General features: G+C 39.6%; 1 protein-coding gene across 5 annotated transcripts in view; it reads left to right on the top strand.

Annotated features, from left to right (window-relative positions):
• Window positions 1-3665: 3665 nt before the first annotated feature.
• CEP120 (centrosomal protein 120) overlaps window positions 3666-19227 on the top strand; it is a 44306-nt gene continuing 28744 nt past the window's right edge. The window contains exons 1-9 of one of the 5 annotated variants that reach the window (XM_061624995.1): window positions 3666-4308; window positions 6947-7103; window positions 7593-7707; window positions 10565-10706; window positions 12581-12729; window positions 13186-13383; window positions 16828-17055; window positions 17153-17378; window positions 18069-18237. In XM_061624995.1, coding sequence (XP_061480979.1) covers window positions 4260-4308; window positions 6947-7103; window positions 7593-7707; window positions 10565-10706; window positions 12581-12729; window positions 13186-13383; window positions 16828-17055; window positions 17153-17378; window positions 18069-18237 — 1433 coding nt within the window. In that variant the 5' untranslated portion in view covers window positions 3666-4259. Of the gene's footprint in view, window positions 4309-5109; window positions 5150-6946; window positions 7104-7592; window positions 7708-10564; window positions 10707-12580; window positions 12730-13185; window positions 13384-16827; window positions 17056-17152; window positions 17379-18068; window positions 18238-19227 lie in introns of those variants that run through there. The other 4 variants (XM_061625014.1, XM_061624977.1, XM_061624985.1 and 1 more) reach the window with 4 other exon arrangements.

Raw genomic sequence — 19227 nt, 5'->3', positions numbered from 1 at the left:
TAGATTGTTTTTCTTATTATTAGCAATAATATTGAATGTAAAACTTATATTGATTTTTGTTGAAATGTAAACCACTTTGAGATTTTTTGAAATATAAAGTGGTATACAAGTTAAATAAATAAATAAATAAATAAAATTCAGTATAGCCAATTTAAGGTCAGTGTCCTGGGAGATTAAAATCTTCATCCACTGGGTTTTCAACATTTGCCATTTCTCTTTCCCTGTGTCTGAGGAATAAGCCATAACAAAGACTTCTATGTTTTCTTTTTCAGGTTGCAAAGAAAGGCTGTCTCATAATTACTTGTTCTGTGTATCCTGGGAATTACCATTCATACATCAAAACATAAATTATGAGGGTAAAGGCAGATGTAATAAACAAGATATACAGTTTGGCAAATCAAATGTTCTTCTAGTTTGGTTGGTAATACACAGATGGATGCCTTTTAAAGTTTGTTGTAGATGTATGAGTAATAAACACATGCCAGACCATACAAAATAACTCCAGAGTTTCTTGTCCTTGTATTAGTTTTAACTGATGAGTTATTTTCTCCAGGACTGCAGTATTCCTGAGTTTTTCCCCACTGTTGACCTGTAGCTAGCTTAGCTGTCAGGATCATATATATAGTTAGTGCCTTTGAGTGAATGTCCATATCGCCATCAAATATATTTAACAGCATTAATACAGAGTCACATTCTCCTGTAAAATAGTCAACCTCTAAATGTACAGCTTTCCAACATTTAATAACAACTGCACGCCTACCAGGAAAATATGTTCCATGCATACCATATCCCCTCCAACAGTTTGGATTTACATTGTGCACCATATGTGACAGTTGTATGGATGTGTAACACCACCTATGATGCAGTGTTATTAGTGAATTTTCCCTGATGTGTGTGGAGACAGACCAGCTTGGTCTCGAGGTCCAGATACTGCCATTCTTTTTCATAAAGACTGTCCTGTTTATCCCTTATAACAGTAGTCCCCAAACTTTTTTCCCCCCACAGACCACCTGAAGATTGCTGAGGGCCTTGGCAGACCACTTAATGATTTTTCTGCCTGTTGTAGCAAATTGCCATGCACTGTGCTAGGTGCTGTATTATTTTAAATTGTATTTTTACAGACATGCTGCAGACCACCTGGATGAAACTTGCAGACCACAGTTTGGGAACTCCTGCTATATAAAATGCAGAAGGGCTTTGCTGGCAGACGATGGCATATATTACATAGAGCAGATGAATGAATCCCTGTTGTTGTGGATGACACTATTAGGTCTAGTAGTGTTGCCAGAGTAGATACAGCCTGGTCCTGTGACTTTACATTAATTAATAAAAGATGAAAAAGGTGAACAAAAAGATACACACATATAAATTAAGGATTAAACAAAACCCCTAAACCAGCCTTTCCCAACCAGTGTGCCTCCACATGTTGTTGGACCACAACTCCCATCAGCCTCAGCTAGCATTGCCAATGGTCAGGAAAGATGGGAATTGTGGTCCAACAACATCTGGAGGCACACTGGTTGGGAAAGGCTGCCCTAAACTGAAGTTGGAAGATGCTGAAATGGCAGAAGCTACTGAGTACATGATTAGAGGCAATAAACAAAATACATACATGTTTTAATACACCATGGAGTGAGTGAGGCCTGAAATCCTGAAAAATGGATAACGACAGATTGCTTGTTTTTCACTTGTATGGTTATATTGTTATAACTCGCCCTGGGATATTATAGGGCAGCACAAGTAAGAAATCTTATAAATAAAAGAAAAATAAAATAACACCCAAATAGAGCTAGAGTTTCCCGCAAAGGGTGGAGACAAATGCTGCCCCCTTTTTTACTTCAGCATTGTACAGGGAGAAACAAAGTGACTTGGCGACATATTGAAAATAGGAAGCAAAAGTGAGGGAAGAATGAAATACAGCTTAAGGCTTCATGCCCAATCAACTTGATGGAGGTACCGTCAATAGATACAGGAAATATGTGAGAGGAGGAAGGCTTGAGAGGAAAGATGGGAAGTTCAGCCTTGGTCTTCTTGACTTGAGTTTTGGATGGTGTCAAAACAGACAAGTGGAAATATCAGACAGACAGATAGAAATATGGGACTGATTAGAATGGGAAGGTACTACAGCACCTTTATAGAAATGGGTACTCCCACAGTGTCTTTATAAGAAATAATTGGCTAGTTCAGATAGATGCTGGCAATGTGATGCTGATAATCCCTGTTGGAGGTATATGATGTGGTTATGTCCTGTGGTACTGTATTTCTGGTCAGAAATTATTTTTTGAATTAACTTGGTTTTGGAAAAATTATTCATATCACACACTCTTCAGTTATATTCCTGTGGTGTGGGACTAACAGATGGACAATGAAAGTGAACCCTGCAAGCCCTTACGGTTGCAAAGACACTTGTACTTCAAGACTGGAAAGACAAACACTCACCATCCACTACTCAACGGTCTGAAGATAAACATATATCTTATAATCATCAATCTCATTTGGATACCTGTTTGGACATATGAGCTGTCTATATTAATTTATACATTTAAGTCAGGACTGATGGAATATTTGTATTGTTAATGTCAGCTGACAATGTTTCTTCTTTTTCCCTTTGTTAAACTTGCAAAAATATTTTTTTAAAAACAGAACAGGAAAGGTAGAGCTGGGCATCATCAGTACACAGGTGGCACTAAATTGTTTAACTTGTTTTAAATATATTATCTTGGACCAAATATTATTCATCACTCTTGTTATTTTATTGCTTTTTTGTATTTATTTATTTTTCGGGTTTATAAACCACTTCATAGCCACAAGCTATTAAAGGAGTAAACACCACTGCAAGCTTGCGATTCAATTGTTATTTATTTCTACTTCAGGTTTTTTTTTTTGTAGTTTTATAGTGAATTTGGTTCTTCCCTATTACTTCAAATGTGTTGGGGTTTTTTTGTTTTTGTTTACCTTTATATGTTTCTATCATGCAAGTAGCCTTGTGAGGGCAGGGTATGGCCCTAAAATAGTATCCCACAAACAAACAAATAAATAATAAATTCTGAAAGTCAAGAGGGCATGACAAAGCCACCAAAGGCCAGGGTGCAGGGAAAGAACAGAACAGGGCCAAACACAAATCCTTCAAGGACCAGAATGGGGGGGAAAGGAGCTCTCGCACATCCCCACGAAAAGTTAAATGGCTAGTAATTAGGGTTGCCAGGTTCAGGACCTGAGACAGATCCTGAGTTTAGGAGAAGAGAAACTCAGCCAGGTGCAGGTGTACTTGCAACACCGTAATGGGAAAAACCACAAGGTGGATTTTTCCCTCCCCCCTGCACAACTTTTAAAGACACAGAAGACCTCTTGGTTGCCAGGCCCGGCCTCCAAGAGGTCTTCTGTATCTTTAAAAGTTGTGCAGAAGAAAGGGAGAATTCCACTCCCATTACTCTGTTGCAAGAACACCTGCACTTGGCTGACTTTCTCTTCTCCTAAAGATACAGGATCAGTCTCAGGCCCTGAGCCTGGCAACCTTACTAGAAATATACGTTTTTAATGGAGGGCCAGGCAGCGAGAAGTCAACGTTTATAGCACTACTGCTTCTTACTCCTGTTAAAAGTTCGTTTTCTGTTCCTTACCTATTTGAGATGGTCTTTGTACATTTTTCTCCACCTATTTCAGGTGTTGGTACATAGGGAGTAAGATTAGCAGTCGGCTCGTAAACGGAGAACACCAACAGCTGTTCGCACTGTAATTTAGTCCTCCCTATGCAAAGTCTTTATCCTTTCCTAGAGATCGTCCGCCAGAAGGGCGGAGCTTTTTGCTTTGTTTTCTTTGTTTCGTCTTTTCAAACCCTGCCCTCGATGTACGACTGTGAAACCTCTTTTTCTCCCTCGCCACTCCCATAGGTGGCGCTGCTGCACATTCATTTCACTCTTCTGTCGCGCATCCCTCTGAGAACAATGAAGCAGCATCCGGAAGTGAAGTGATATTCCAGAAGCGCCGCTCTTTCTCCCACAGCCCTAGTCTCTGTGTCTATGAGCTTCGCCTTATGCCTTTTGGTTGCTAAGCGGTAGTTGTGGCGGCGGCTGGGTTGAAAGCAAACCTGAGGCGCCAAAGGGGACCAGGTCGGCGGGATCAGGGAGGAGGGATCTGTCCTCTGCCTTGGATGTTGGGACCCGACGCAGCAAAGCAGCTTCGGCCTTTGCGAGCCGTCCTGCCTACTAGAGCAGAGCGTCCACCACACTTTGACTGATAACCGCTGGCCCGCCTGGAAAATGGGCACAAAAGCCGACCAACTTCTGATTGTGGTTTCTATCCTGGAAGGTAAGGTACAGGCTACAGTCCTCCAGTGTCTCACCATTCTCGCCTGGTGTGTGTAAAAGCAAGTAAACGACGAAGAATTGATGAAAGACCCATTCACCACTCACCCCCATCTGTGTATGCCTTCTAAATAACTGAGGAATATGAGAAGCTGCCTTAAATTGAGTGAGATCACTGGTCCATCTACCTCAGTATCGTCTACATTGGCTGGCAGTGGCTGATCAGGTTTTAGGTAGAAGGTCTTTTCAACCTTATCTGTAGATACTGTCGGGGATTGAACCTGGGACCTTCTGTATACAAAGCAGCTGCTCTGTCACAGAGTGATGGCAGTCGCTAACTTGTGGGACAGACTTAGGTTTTTGGTTGAGCTGGGCCCCTAACAGTGCAAGACTATATATGTCTACTCAGATGTAAGTCTCTTGAGTTTAGTGAGACATACTCCTAGGTAAACGTGTGTGGGATTGCAGTCTTAAGTCTGCCTATCTACTTTCCATGCACAGAATAAAATGTTTGATTGTTGGTGGTGGAAATAATAAATGTGAAATGGGCAGGATTATTCACACACACTGCATGTCTGAAAGTGCAGGGAAGTTTTCCAGTTACATGAAATGCCTGATGAAGTATCTGTGTAAGCTGAAAGTTTTTCCGTACTCTTGGCTCTAAGTGAAATGCGTCATGCTATTGAAAATATGCTTCAACCAGAGTTGCATCTTCAACTCATTTAGTAACAGTAATGGGAGGGAGCATACCTGAGCATTTCTGCAATTGTTTTCAACCCTCCAACTTTACTTCATGTGTTTGACCTAGCTACTAGGACTTCCAGATCCAAGGCTTCATTTTCTTTGTAGGTTTGAGCCTCTCATTTTGGTGGTAGAGTTCTGGATAGTGGTTCCTGGCCTAAGAAGCATGCAGTATAAAAATTAACAAAGGCAAGGCAGCCAGGGAAGAACGAAAGTTGTTACTACGGTGTTCTGTTCATATGTGTTCTAATCATCTCCAGTTGTTTAGTTGAATGGGGAGTAGGGTTAATAGTTAGCCCCAAAACTGAGCATATCTAAACATGTTCATAATTCAGTGTTATTGCTGGGGGATAAAGAAAGGCCGGGGAAGGAACTGGCAATCCCACCCCATATATACGGTCTGCCTAGTAAACATCGCAAGACATCACCCTAAGAGTCGGAAACAACTCGCACTATAAGTGCGGGGACACCTTTACCTAATTTAGTACTGAGTTGTTATAGTAGAAGTCCCCTGTCTCTTCAAAATAGATTGAACAGGAGAACACTGTTCTAACATTGGTGCAGATACCAGCACCATTCTACAGATATGTGGGAGATTAGCAGTGTTTTTCCTCAGGGCACTTGAAAGTCTTATGTATGTATTCGCAGAGAGACAACGTAGATGTAGTTCTTGTATGATTGAACTAAATATTGGGAACCCTTGTTACCTTGTCTGGATCAGTGATGGCTTGGAATTAGAGGTGCTTGTTTTTTGTTTTTTTTAAATCATAAACTAAACTCTAACTTCATAATGTAGTCCTTGCTGTAGCAGGTACTTTTCAATTTATAGATTTGTCCTTTCTGCCTATATAGCATCTAACTTTAAAAAAAAAATAGAATGCTAACTTCAGGGATTTTGGGTTGGTCAGTTTGTTTACAGTGGTCTTAATCTGATTTTAAAATATTGTACACTGCATCTCATTCAACAATACAGGCTGAATAAAAATTAACAAAATGTTATTGGTGAAAATGATATAGTGAAAACCTCAAGCAATATAAAATAAGCCCATACTGATGCATCTAGCAGAAAACAAACTGTACTGTATTCACATTTAATTTCCTCCCCATCAGTAGATAGATTTACACACATCAAAACAAACAGTCCGTGCAAGTTTACTTATCAGTTGATCCCACTGAGCTCCAAGTTTACATAGGATTACAGTTGTAGTGTATATATCATAGCATAACTTAAGAGCTTTATAGATCAGGGAGGGGAGAGACTTCACGCTTGCAGGATTTATTTCATTTTTACTGTACTCCTGAGATGCACTAACTGGAATCAGGTGCAAAGTGCATACACCTAGAATTCTGAATTTCTCTGGGATGCTAAGAATGAACTGAATCCTATTGGTTATCCTAAGCTTGCTTTCCTCACCTTTTAATGTCTTCCTCCAGCTGGGAAGTTGGAGGGTCAGCATATTGGCTGTCAGAAAATCTAGATCAGTTCCCATGACACACCAAACTATTATGTAAGCGACAGATGATACACTTCTAGCTAATTATTACCCAGTCACTGTCTTGGTGTCGTTCTTGCTTTTCTACTCTGTTTCACTGCTGACTGTGGTTACAATCAGTTTTTGGTGTGATTGGGTAAAGATTCCATCAAAATCAGCTTACCCTTTTCCTTTGTGTATAGTGTTTTCTAATGCAGAATTCAGCCAGATGCATTTGGCCATATAGCCAAGAAACAGCTTTTGAATATGAGTCAGATTCTATAACATGCACAGGAGCTTATGGTTAGCATAAAGAATTGTATCATGTCCTAATATTATACAATTAATATATTATATTAATATATTTAATAATATGCATATATGTTTATGAAGGAGCTATCTAATAAATGTGCTTTTCTCTTTGTCCAGGGCGGTATTTTCCCAAACGTCCAAAGCATATGCTCGTGGTAGAAGCAAAGTTTGATGGTGAAACTCTAGCTACAGACCCTGTTGAACATACAGATCAGCCTGAATTTGCCACAGAATTAGGTTGGGAACTTGACAGGAAAGCACTTCACCAACACAGGTTGCTGCCTCAAAATTTTTTGAATTGGTTGATTGTGTGTGCTTGCTTCATGTTTGTAGAATTTTGTTATAATAACTTTGCCCAACACCGTACTAGAGAAGGGTGTATGTTTTCTACATAGTATTGGGAGAGAAAGTTCATATTGAAACTGAAAAGAGCAACCTTTAACCCTCATGTTTTCACCTACAGAAAAGTAACCATATTGACTATATTTAACTGCTGTCATGTACCTGGAAGCTGTTGAACAGTGAGATTAGATTTTAAACTGGTAACATTTCCTTGTTCTTGTGAAGAAATGCTTTCATTTGATACTGTTATTTCTGAGAAGGTCTAAATCATTTTATCAGCACTTGCCTCTGGTCCAAAGCTTACTATTTTTTAACAATATATTTATATAAAAATGTAGTTTGTACCACTGTGGAGCTAAAAGCTAGTATAGCCACATCCAATTCCTCATTCTTACGATATTACATCTTTATTTTCTTTCAGATTACAGCGTACACCTATCAAGGTACAATGCTTTGCTTTGGATTCTTTGTCATCTGCCAAAGAGTCTGTAGGTTACATTGTACTAGATTTAAGAGCTGCTCAAGAGAAGAAACAGGTATTATTTATATCTCTGCTTAGCCAATGAATGAATGTGTGCTCCCTATCAGATATTTATTGATTTATTAAATTTATTAGTAGCCCATCTGGCTGGTTATCCAGCCACTCTGGGCGACGTACAACATAAAAACATACAAATTACATTATAGCATTAAAAATCTCAAACAATAATAATAAAACCGAACCCACCCCAAAAGCCTGCCTGAAGAGCCAGGTCTTCAAGGCCCAGCGGAAGCTCATCATAGAGGGGGCATGGCAGAGATCATTTGGGAGGGAATTCCACAGAGTGGGGGCCACGATTGAAAAAGCCCTCTCCCTAGTCCTCACCAGTCTAGCTGTTTTAACTGGTGGGATAGAGAGAAGGTCTTTTGAGGCTGATATTGTTGAGCGGCATCGCTGATGATGCTGGAGGCACTCTTTCAGATAGACTGGGCTGAAACCATGCAGGGTTTTAAAGGTCAAAACCAACGAATTGGGCCCAGAAAACGACTGGTATGCCAGATTAAATTATTTTGATTTGGATTCTCTATTCAATGGCAGATTTGTAGACCTAGTTGCTCATTGGGGTGATTAGCCTGTGTCTGGGCTGTACCCAGCTGATGGGGTAGTTCACTTGGATTCCCAACACCACATGCCGTTGCTGGTTACTGGAAGGGGGGAGGGGCAAAGGAGTAGAGAGTGCAGAGTGGGCACAGTGGTGGAGCCAATCTGATGTTCTCTCTGCTGTGCCTGCGCTGAGCTCTCCACTGTCTTTCCCTCTCCCTCTTGGTAACTGGCAGGTAAGCCAGGTATGCTGCTCCACCTGCCACTTCTGGCTTTACCATTTCAAGCTGTAAGCAAGGGCTCAAATAACAAAAATACCCAAAATTCCCTGCATATGGAAAATTGGAATGTTAGAGACAAGACTAGGCTGAAACGTTATTCTCTGTCACTTAGTTTCATATGTCCAAGTCTTTGTATACAGGACTGTATAATCATGTGAGCCATGACCTGCAATCTGAAGTGGTGTAGTCTAGCGGCATATTTATCTCTTCAGTGAAAACTGGGTGTTGGTTTATCTAAACAGCATAAATAGCTTGATATGAAAATTTTAAGAAGAACATGTGCAATGAGGGATCACCGAGAGGGCAAGGTTTTGTGTATTTCTTACGTTATTTCTAGTCCAGTCTAAAGGTTCTATATTGTTAGCGTAGAAAACAATGTTCTCACCCTTGAACCAGCTCAGTGTTCCAAATACAGTGCTGCTTTACTAGTGCAAGTTGGCAAATGGGTGAATAAATCCATGCTTCAGGCTGAGAAGACTTTTACTTCATAACAAAATAACTTCTCTGGATGAATTGTTCATGTTTTTGGTATGGATTTTGGCTTTGTTCAAGTTGGACAAAGCAATATAAAATAACAGTTTATTTTCATTTCTGTGGCTGAAGAAATGATATTAAGAATTGGTATGCTAACCTTAGCATGATAGTTCCCTTACTTCTAAAGTTCCTGGCCCTTCTATTGCTCTAATACTTGTAATCAAGGAGGGATAATACCATATAGCTTGCAATGTTACAAAATATGGCCCTCCTTGGTTTGCATCACTCTATCCCTTCTATGGATGAGAAACTGTCCCCATCCTCTGTAATAATCTTATTGTCCCTCCATATATAACAGTGAAAACAAATGTGGGAACTGGCTTACATCTCGATTTTTATTACCAGGAATTATGAAGATTGAGTTCTGCATAGGTCAAAGGTAGTAGACAAAAAAACAAACAGGCAAGACACAAAATCTTGGCATCACTCCCAAGATCTATAAGAGTATTATTGAGATGCAATATTTTACAATGCTTACAAAAATGTCTAGAACTGTGTTGTTCTAGACATTACTGCTAATCATGCAAGTGCATAATCCATTCAGGTCTTAATTGTAGCAAAATTCCCTACCAAATGATGTGGCTTTTCTGGAACTTGTGATTTTGCACCCTTTGTAGCCCTATGTATTTATCAACTCAAAGCAGAGCAAGATCTCATGTTCATGTGTGTGTCTGCTGTTCGTATGTGTGTCTGCTGCCTTTTAGTAGGAGAAAAGAAACTGTGTAGCCAAGTCTCTCTCACTATGTAAATTGATAAGAAAGCTTGAGTCAATTATCTGCCAATTAAGATAATTATCTGCTACAGTGAAAGTTAGTAGCAGATTGTTTTCTTGCTGTTATTCACTAAAGGGATTTGATTTAATTTATTTTTCTTTTACATCTAAATGTAAACCATAATTTATTGTACATGTTTTAAATAGTTGCTAAGTACTTTTTTATTTTGTGAGCAATGACTAGCTTTTGTAAACTCTTTTTCATGGGAGGAATTAAAATCCCCTGTTGCAAAGTAGTGTTATCCATTGAGAGGCAGTCTTCTCGCAGAAAGAGATTTCCATGAACAGATGGAAACACAGTTAAGTTCAGAATTATACTGTGATCTAGAAAATTCAGCCATAGGTGATGCACATATCACGTGCTCTTGGAGCCTTCCACATCTAAACAGATAATCTCCACTGATCATCTCTCCAATAGGAGAACAGGGTAGTTCCCACAGATTCTGGCCAAAGTGTTACTCTTTGGTGTTTTTACTTCAATTTTCAATTTATTAAAAAAATCTGGCCATTTAGAGGATAGTCTGGAATTTGCCTATGTGCATTTGATGTAATTTCAGTTGTACTGTAATTGTATTGTATTGTATGGCCACTTCTTTTTTGTCTTAGGCTTGATTTTAAGCATTCAATCTCCAAACTGGAAAGAGATTTTATCTGATAACTGTACTGCATATTTATCATTTTAAGTGGTTTTTTACCAATCTTTTTCTTTAATTAAAACTCTGCAGCCACCAAAATGGTATCCGTTACTCAGCAATAGATACACAAAATTTAAATCTGAACTACAACTAAGTGTAATGTTAGAAACTGATACGAAAGCATCCACAGATGGCTTTAAAGCAAAGGAAGCACCTCCCAGAGATGTGACAGGTTAGTAAAATAATAAACATTTCACCATACACTGCTGAATTCTAGAAATTGGCAGGAATTCTGGAATTATGCCAAGTTGATGGAGATCCTAAAGTATCCTTGGGAATTATTGGCAACTTCACTTTACAAGTTATCTATAATCTGCTTTCTGTTTCCTCTTTTGTTCTGGCTACCAAAAGTACCATCTGTTCTTGTGCTGAAAACAAATTGTTGGGCTGAACATGTACTCAAAAGTGATCTCTTCCTTAATCCCTGTGCCTCATGGGTGCCATTTTACACCTGGCTCCAGATGGTAGATTTTGACATTCCATGGGAGGGGGAAGTTGATCCTACAAGCCTGAAATCTGCACGTTTCTGTCCTGAGGGGTTTTATAGCTGATTTCTAATCTTTGTACAGTTAGTTCCTTTTGTGTGAATAATATGATAAACTGATCTCTCTAGATGTTTATCATGTTATTAAGGTTGTGCAAGTTTTAGGGTTAAGAACATGTGAATATTCAAGTTAAGGATATCGCATCTCCCCCCCCCCCCGCCTCAATCTTGAAGACCTGTTCTGTATCTGGATAATTTACAAGGATCTGGTCCATTCATTTATGACAGAGGTGTGGAACCTGTTGTCCTCCAGATGTTGCCACACGTAAGCTCCCATCATCCCTGATGATTGGCTGTGAAGGCTGCAGCTGATAGGAGTTGGAGTCCCAACAACATCTAGAGGGCCACAGATTCCCCATTCCTGCTTTATGTTGAAATTAATCTTTTGCATAAGGAATTGTTTCTATATCTTCACTTATGCATGTTTTTGTTCTATTTTTTAATTTTATTTTCTCTTTTGTGATTTTATTTTTCACTACATATATGCTTATAATTCTATTTTCTGATTTTCTAAAGTAATAATGAATATTTGCTATTGAAAGACAGCCAGGAAAAACAAATAATGTATGCAGTTATCGTAATTTGTAAGCTTTATTCTATATTTTCATCTTTACCCTTATTCTTCATATGATTCTCATCCTTAAGCTTGTTTAAATTCTGTTGTCAAGATTAGTAAAGCACAACCTCAATGGAGTATTGCATACAGTGAGTTTTCTTTTTTTCAACTCTGTGTTTGGTGATCTTATTTTCTTTGTGACATTATTCTCCTTTGCCAGCTGTGTGCAGTTCTTCTGGGCAGGTTTGTGTAAAAAGCATAACAGAATTAAATGAAACGTGTTAGGCATTTGTGGTATAAGATCAGGTTGTGCAGATGGTTATTTGTTGGTCTTCATGAAACTGATATGATACTGTTATTTTCTTACAAAAAAAGCAGATGTGGAAGAATTCATATTATAAAAACTGATGTTATCAATCTCCTTTACTGTACATTTCACAGGAGAATGTTCAGCAAAGTGAATCCATATTAGAAGTGGGATATTAATACTGTACCAGCAGGCCAGAGAAAGTATTAAAAACTAGACTTATGGCTGACTTACTTAATTGCTTTTTGCCTGCTGTGAAGTATTTTCATCTGCTTTGAGATGAAATTGTTGTAGGTCAGGGATGGGGAACTTGTGGACCTCCTCATGGTGGACTCCAACTCTCATCAGCCGTAGTTAGCATGGCCAGAAGTCAGGGATTATGGGAGTTGTGGCCCTGCATGTGTTGTTGGGCTACATCCCCCATCCTTTTTGTAGATGGTGGCTAAAATGACATTGGGTTTATTCAGTATCATACAAGCCCAGTGCTAATAGGATTTCTTAAAGAGCCTGTCCTCTCTGAATTTCACCTCAGGATATTTCCAGAAATTTTCCTGTGGCTGGATATTAATCTGTTTCCTCCCCAAGATAAAATTTATTTTGTCCAGAACATAACTGAAGGTATTCATTTCCTTTTTAAAGTTCCTCTACAGCTACCTGGGTTGAGCCAAAAAAATCTTGTAGCAGTGCTTAATGAAGAGGAAGGATATCATCAAATTGGACCAGCAGAATATTGCAGAGACTACTTCGTTTTGTCTGTTACTGTTGCATTTGCTACACAGTTAGAACAGGTAATAACACTAATTCAGCTTCTTGGTGCCACCATTTGGTTTGGCCTTTGCTAGTGCTTTCAGATTCTAGATGGTTAATCTAGATGGTAAAAGATCAGGTCTCATTGCAGCAGATTGAGCTTGATGACTTGATGGTTCTTTCTAACCTACTGATGCTATATTAAAAATTTTGTTTCCTTTATGGGTGCTAAAAATCTAAATGGACCTCAAAGTAACAGTGTTTCCTTCCTGATGGGCGTAGCTTGAGAAAATGAGCAGGGGCACCTATCCTATTTGATCTCTGAAATTTGCTAGCTTCTATTGTTACCTATGTTGCATGAAAACTACATAAGTACTTGAATAGACATGTTGGAATATGGCATGTTTTTGATGTTGGAGATGCAGGTGAACTTTCTCCACTTCTTATGAGAAGATTTGAGGCTTGTAGTTTTTGTTTTTCCTTTTTCTTTGAAATAGCTAATACCTACCACAATGAAACTTCCAGAACGACAACCTGAGTTCTTCTTCTACTACTCACTTCTGGGTAATGATGTTACCAATGAACCATTCACTGACTTGATAAATCCAAACTTTGAGCCGGAGAGAGCATCTGTTAAAATACGTAGCAGCACTGAAGTTCTAAGAGCTTATTTTTTGGCTCACTCAAAGTTGCAGGTAGGCAATCCTTTCTGCTTGATGGGAAATCAAGATTTAGTTGTTTTGAAGTCTGGGATTCCTTTTTAGTCCAACGTACATCTTTTGTATACTAAGAAACCACGAAGAAACAAAAAGCATTTGTATGCTAGTGGGAGAGCATATTCGTGAACTTTAAGAATTTATTTATTTTTATATTTTATTTAATATTTATAAGCTGCACTTTCATACAAAAGATAACAAGGCAGTGTGCAACATACAAACATAATATTACAATAACATCCATAAAACCTGGTTGGTAAAAAATGTATATTTTAAAGGCCTGTCTGAACCGTACAGTTTTTAAAGGATGTCTAAAAGGAAACAGGGATTATGGCTGCTGGACTTCTATTGACAAGTTCTGCAGGGCCTGCCGCTCTAAAGGCTTTGTCCCAAACCTCAAGGGCATGGGAGGTCTGCCAAAAATGCAAAATTAAGAAGATCTCAGTGATCAGGGTGGAGCATAAGGAATCATGTGGTCTGTAACGTAGTTTGGGCCCAGGTTGTTTAGGGTTATATGAATTAACACAAGAATCTTGAATCTGGTCTAGTAGGAAATTGGCAACTGGTGCAGCTCTCTCAGCAAAGGTGTAACATGTTGCTAGTAGTCTGCTCCTGTGAGCAGTCTGGCCACTTCATTCTTCACTAATTGCAGCCCCATATAAAGTGTGTTACAGTAAGCAACTCCTGAGGTTACAAACACATGGACCACTGTGGTCAGGGTATCCCAGTCTAGGAATGGTCACAGCGTACCAGCCAAAGCTGGTAGAAGACACTCCTAACCACAGAGGTCACTTGGGCCTCTAGTGGCAACAATAGATAAAGGAGTACCCCTGAGCTTTGAACTGATGCTTCAGAGGGAGTGCATCCCCATGCAGTATAGGCAATTAGCCTATCTCCCATCCCGTCCACAAGACTTCTGTCCTTCCAAATTCAATTTATTGACCCTCATCCACTCCACCACTGTGTAGAGGCACTGGTCTAGGTCTTGTAACAGCCTCTCCTGTCTTGGATGTAATGGAAAAATAGAACTGAGTATCATCAGTGTATTGAATTTGGTAGAAACTGGTCTTTAAGGCCTGCCGATTATACTAGTCAGCACCCAGAAATATGGATCATGGAACATAAGAACTGTCTTGTTGGATCAGACCACCAGATCTTTATCCACCTAGTGTAGAATTCTGTTTCTAACAGTAGCAATTAAGGTGCCTCTAGAAGCTCTCATGTATAAAGGTAATGATAATTTGTGGTTGTTTGTCCCTACTATGCCCTCTTCAGAGGTGCACTGCTTTCGTACATAGAGGGGTTGATAAAGCCATTCCCCTCCTTGATAGAGGCAATTGTCCATCTCCCTAGTTGGCAAGCAGCCAGAGTCCTATTTATGGGGAAATCTCTCTTAAACTCTCCAGTTTTCCAGGAAGAAAAGAGAGGTGTTTTTTTTTCTTGTAAAACAGGGCTGCCAAGAGGTGGCTACAGGGATGTAATGCTTACTCCCTAATTTCCTGGTTAGAGGTACCAGCTGGGCAAAGGATATTTTTGTAGATGCCAGCAGACCACTCCTTTGCATTCCAGCCCTGGTCACGGGTGAATCACTTAATTGCAGGAACAAGGTAGCATCCAGAGTGACTCGCCTCAATCTATGCAGGGCAAGGATCCATTTGCTTTCCTCAAGAGTCTGTTTACATTCAGATGGATAGCATGAAGCCAGTAGGCCTAGGCATATGTGAGGACACAGCCACAAACATACACTGAACCCAAAAGCCAATTTTAAGGAAATTTATTAAAGATAAGGCTCAAGAAAATGAAGGGGAAGGACAGGACGGTGCTTTGAGAAAATAAACATTAAAGATCCCGCTAGCCTGTGGAGTCTATACTCGCACATAGGTAGGTCTCTGAAGAGTAAGACAGTACACAGCATCTTCAGTGTTTGGAGGTAAGGGACAAAAGACTAAAGGCACTACGTTCTATATTTATGGGCTTGGATGCTCAGGTGGTTTTAACTGACAGACTGCCTAGCACACCCAATAGATTTAGTTGAACATATCTCTGGGCTCAGTTGCACACATACAGGAAAGCTTTCTTAGCACTTTCTAGGAATTTGGGGAGATGGGTGACTGAGGCATTAAAATGACAAAGAGATTGCTTAAGTGTTCCTTCACAGTCAAGATGTCACATAAGGAGGGCTCCATTTGTGGATTCAGAAGCAGGAGGCAAGGCCTGATCTGGGAACCAGAAGAAATGGGAACTAGAGGAATATGTGCAGGCATCATTCAAATCAATGAGGCTACTTCTGCCTTTCAGTGTTTGTAGCCAATGAATGAAGTCACAGCTGTAATTGACAAGTGCTATGGGAAAATTTGAGTTGCAGATCAGGGATAACAAAAAACGGTGTCAGAATGACCCAGGACGTCTCTTCTTCAGACAATATAGAAGGGACTTCCTGGGTCATTTTGAAGCTGTGTTTTAGTCTCACTTGGTAAATGTGAGACAGTTTTAAAAATACAGAGTACCACATCTCTTATTTCTTTTAAATCTGTCCTCAAAGCTCTCCTTTTCTAGGAAGTGTTTGGATCATCCCTATACCTTATTGGTTAAGCCTGTGGCCTTGATTGCTGATTGTGCTTGGCCCTAACTAGGTTGTTAACTGGGGGGGGGGGGTTCCTGGTCCACAACCTTAGCAGTTCATAAAACACAGAAGGTAATCAATTTGAAGATAATTAATTTGAGGAATTCACAATTGCAAGATGTGACAATGGTCACTCAAAAATATTTATATAGTGCCATCTATGTACACGGTGAAGGAAAGACCTGGAACAGAGTTGGGGAACCTGCGGCCCTCCAGATGATGTTGAACTACCACTCCCACCATTTCTTATGCTAGCTGGGGCTGATGGGAGTTGGAGTCTTAACAATATCTGAAGAGCACAGGTCCCCCACCCCTGGCCCAGAATGTCACTGTGATGCTACTGCACTAAGAAGTTTGGAATCTCATACAGAGGTTCATAGTCCAAACTTCTTAGTGTTGTAGTATAAGCAATGATCTGCAGTGATGGGAGTGGTAGTCCCAACAAATATCTGGTGGGCCAGAAGTCCCCCCCCCGTGTCCTAGATCTTCCCTCTTACAGATTGCAAATTGTGCTTCATTGTGGATTGAAACATGACCTACTGAAGCCTATTGTTATGTTTTGGCCTGAGGAATACAGTTTTTTGGAGGATAACGCAATCTGGGGAATATTATACTTTCTGGATATCCTAAGGAAGGTTCTGTGATTTGTGTTTTTCTGACATCCATCACAAACACATTCTTTTTAAAGAGCGTAATGTTTCTATTTGGATGTCATTGGTTGGGTGTAAATATGGGTATGTATTATATACTCAATATAGTCTGTAGCTTAGTAATTTTCATGAAATTCTTTTGAAAAATAGATCCATCTTTGCTGTGGGGACCAGTCTCTTGGAAGCACTGAAATACTCCTAACTGGGTTGCTGAAGAAAGGGAATATGGATATCGATCAATGCCCAGTAGTTGTTGAAGGAGCTCTCATTCTTGTTCCACCTAACAGAGCCCGGCAAAAACTGCCACCAGTCCCTTTAGATATGGCACCCACAATTGGAGTGTCTGTATCTCTACAAAAAGACTGCAGAGTTTCTCAGGTACAGCTCACTTTTATAAACTTTTAAAAAATACATATTGTAATAGAAAAATTTATTGCTGTTATGCATTCATGAAGCAAACTTACATTTAAATTAGGCATTGTATTATTTTGTTCAGCCTATAGTCAAATTGGCTTCAAAGGCTGAGTCTGAAAATGTGAAAAGGGCTTTGTCTCCCACACATGGTCAAGAAAGAAGTCCAGAACAAAGTTGCCCTGATGCCCTACCTGATCCTGGCCATTCTCCTCCCATAAAAGATGATGCAACAGAAAGTGAAGTGGAAAGTCTTCAGCATGACAAGAACCCAAAGGCACAGAAAAAAGGTAGGAACCACATCTATCCCAATTTTCATAACTGTAAATGTACAGCTGGGGTCTATACCACAAACATTTTGTTTATGATCGCATGGTAAACTGATGCAAAGAAATGGATGACACTGCATGGTGAACTATGACAACTTAAAAGATTCTGAAAGCTTTAGTGAAATGGAAAGAGTGCTATGTGGTTCACCAGTGGACTATGCATAATTGTAAACTTGAGAACACAGTGCATGGTTTACAGTTGCATTTGAAGAACTGTGCAGATAATTGTCTTAAAGCAAATTGCTAGAGTCAACACTTAGTGAACAGAATGCAGGAGCACAGCCTCCAGCCTACGGTCACTTTGCACGATACGGCCAATGTGTGAAGGCTGCTTGAAATATGGGCACCTGTTTTTTATATATGGTAGCTTGCCATGAGGATTAGCATGCATCACATGGCTTGTCTTCCAGTTACCATCAGCAGTTTGACATTAGGCTATGATGCTGTGTAGCTAGTTCGGAATCTGGTTTTAGAAAGGGAAAACTAAATTCTGTCTAGAATAATGTCAAAAGTGTTGACATTAATTTGCAAGTGCTAGAACTGTATAATAGGGACTGTTGAGTCTGCATGAAACCTTTTACTACATTACATTGTTTGAAACTTATCAGAATCTCTGTCTTAAAAAAAACAGTTGTGTTTGTTTCTTTTCAGCCTTGAATGCCCGAGTACCTCCTCGCCAGACTCATCATGTCAGTACCTCTGAATCTACTACAGGGCAAAAAATTGCTGTTCCAGCAGCATCCCATCACTTCTGTTTCTCAATAGACTTAAGAACTCTCCATAATCTGGATGCTGGGTTTCCTGTCAACTGTATGCTAAGGTACTGCATGTTTTAGATCATTGTTCCATTGAGAGAAAAGGAATGATTTTAGTTTTGCTATTTGAAAAATGCAGAATTTGCAGAATTCTACATGGTAGAACATGTAGACATGTTGAGGTTCAGTTTACATCCCTTGTTTTATGTTACCTTTTCCAAGCTAGACATTTCCTGAGACTGTGGTTTTGATAGATTCCCTAACATTTTGCGATAAAAGGCAGTATTTGGCTGACCAGGTTGCTATATCAGAGTTTTGCCTCGCCGTTAAACACAGCCAATCTCTGATTGGTATGAAGCATGGGAAAAGCATAAGAAGAGCCCTACTGGGTCAGACCAGTATTCTGTACTCACAGCAGCCAACCAGATACATGCAGGAAACCCGCAAGCAGAACATGAACAATAACACTTTCCCCCAGTAACTGGTATTTGGAAGCATACTGCCTCTGGCACTAGCTTTCGTGGGAGTGAATTCTATAGTTTTATGCACTGTGCGAAGAAGTACCTCTTTTTGTCTGCCCTGAAGCTTGCAACGTTCAGCTGCATTGGATGTTCCCAGATTCTAGTGTTATGAGAGGGGAAGAAAAACTTTTCTCTGTCCACTTCCCTCAAAACAAGCAGAATCGTATACACCTCTGTCACATCCCCTCGCCACCTTTTTTTCTGAACTAGAAAAACCCAAATCAAAGTTCAGTATACTTGTATAGTCTTTATATATCTGATTAGCTCAATACTGATGATGGGTTTTTGCAGACATATTTTTATTCTCCCTCTTTTTTTCTTTACAGCTATTAATACTTGTTTATATGCCACTTCCAGGGAACAACTGTTGAACATCTGTTATCCTGTTATTTATTGTTAGAGAAAGCTAGCTTTCTGTTCAAAGTTATAGCCATTCTTTTCTTTATGAGTATAATCCATTGATTGGGGAGAATGATGTAGTGGAAGGGAGGGGATCAGTATTTTAACTGAACAAAACCACTGAAAGAACTAAAA

Source organism: Rhineura floridana, chromosome 1, assembly GCF_030035675.1.
Source record: "Rhineura floridana isolate rRhiFlo1 chromosome 1, rRhiFlo1.hap2, whole genome shotgun sequence".
In the NCBI taxonomy this organism is placed as follows: domain Eukaryota; kingdom Metazoa; phylum Chordata; class Lepidosauria; order Squamata; family Rhineuridae; genus Rhineura; species Rhineura floridana.
This window is presented reverse-complemented; position numbering and strand designations above follow the sequence as displayed.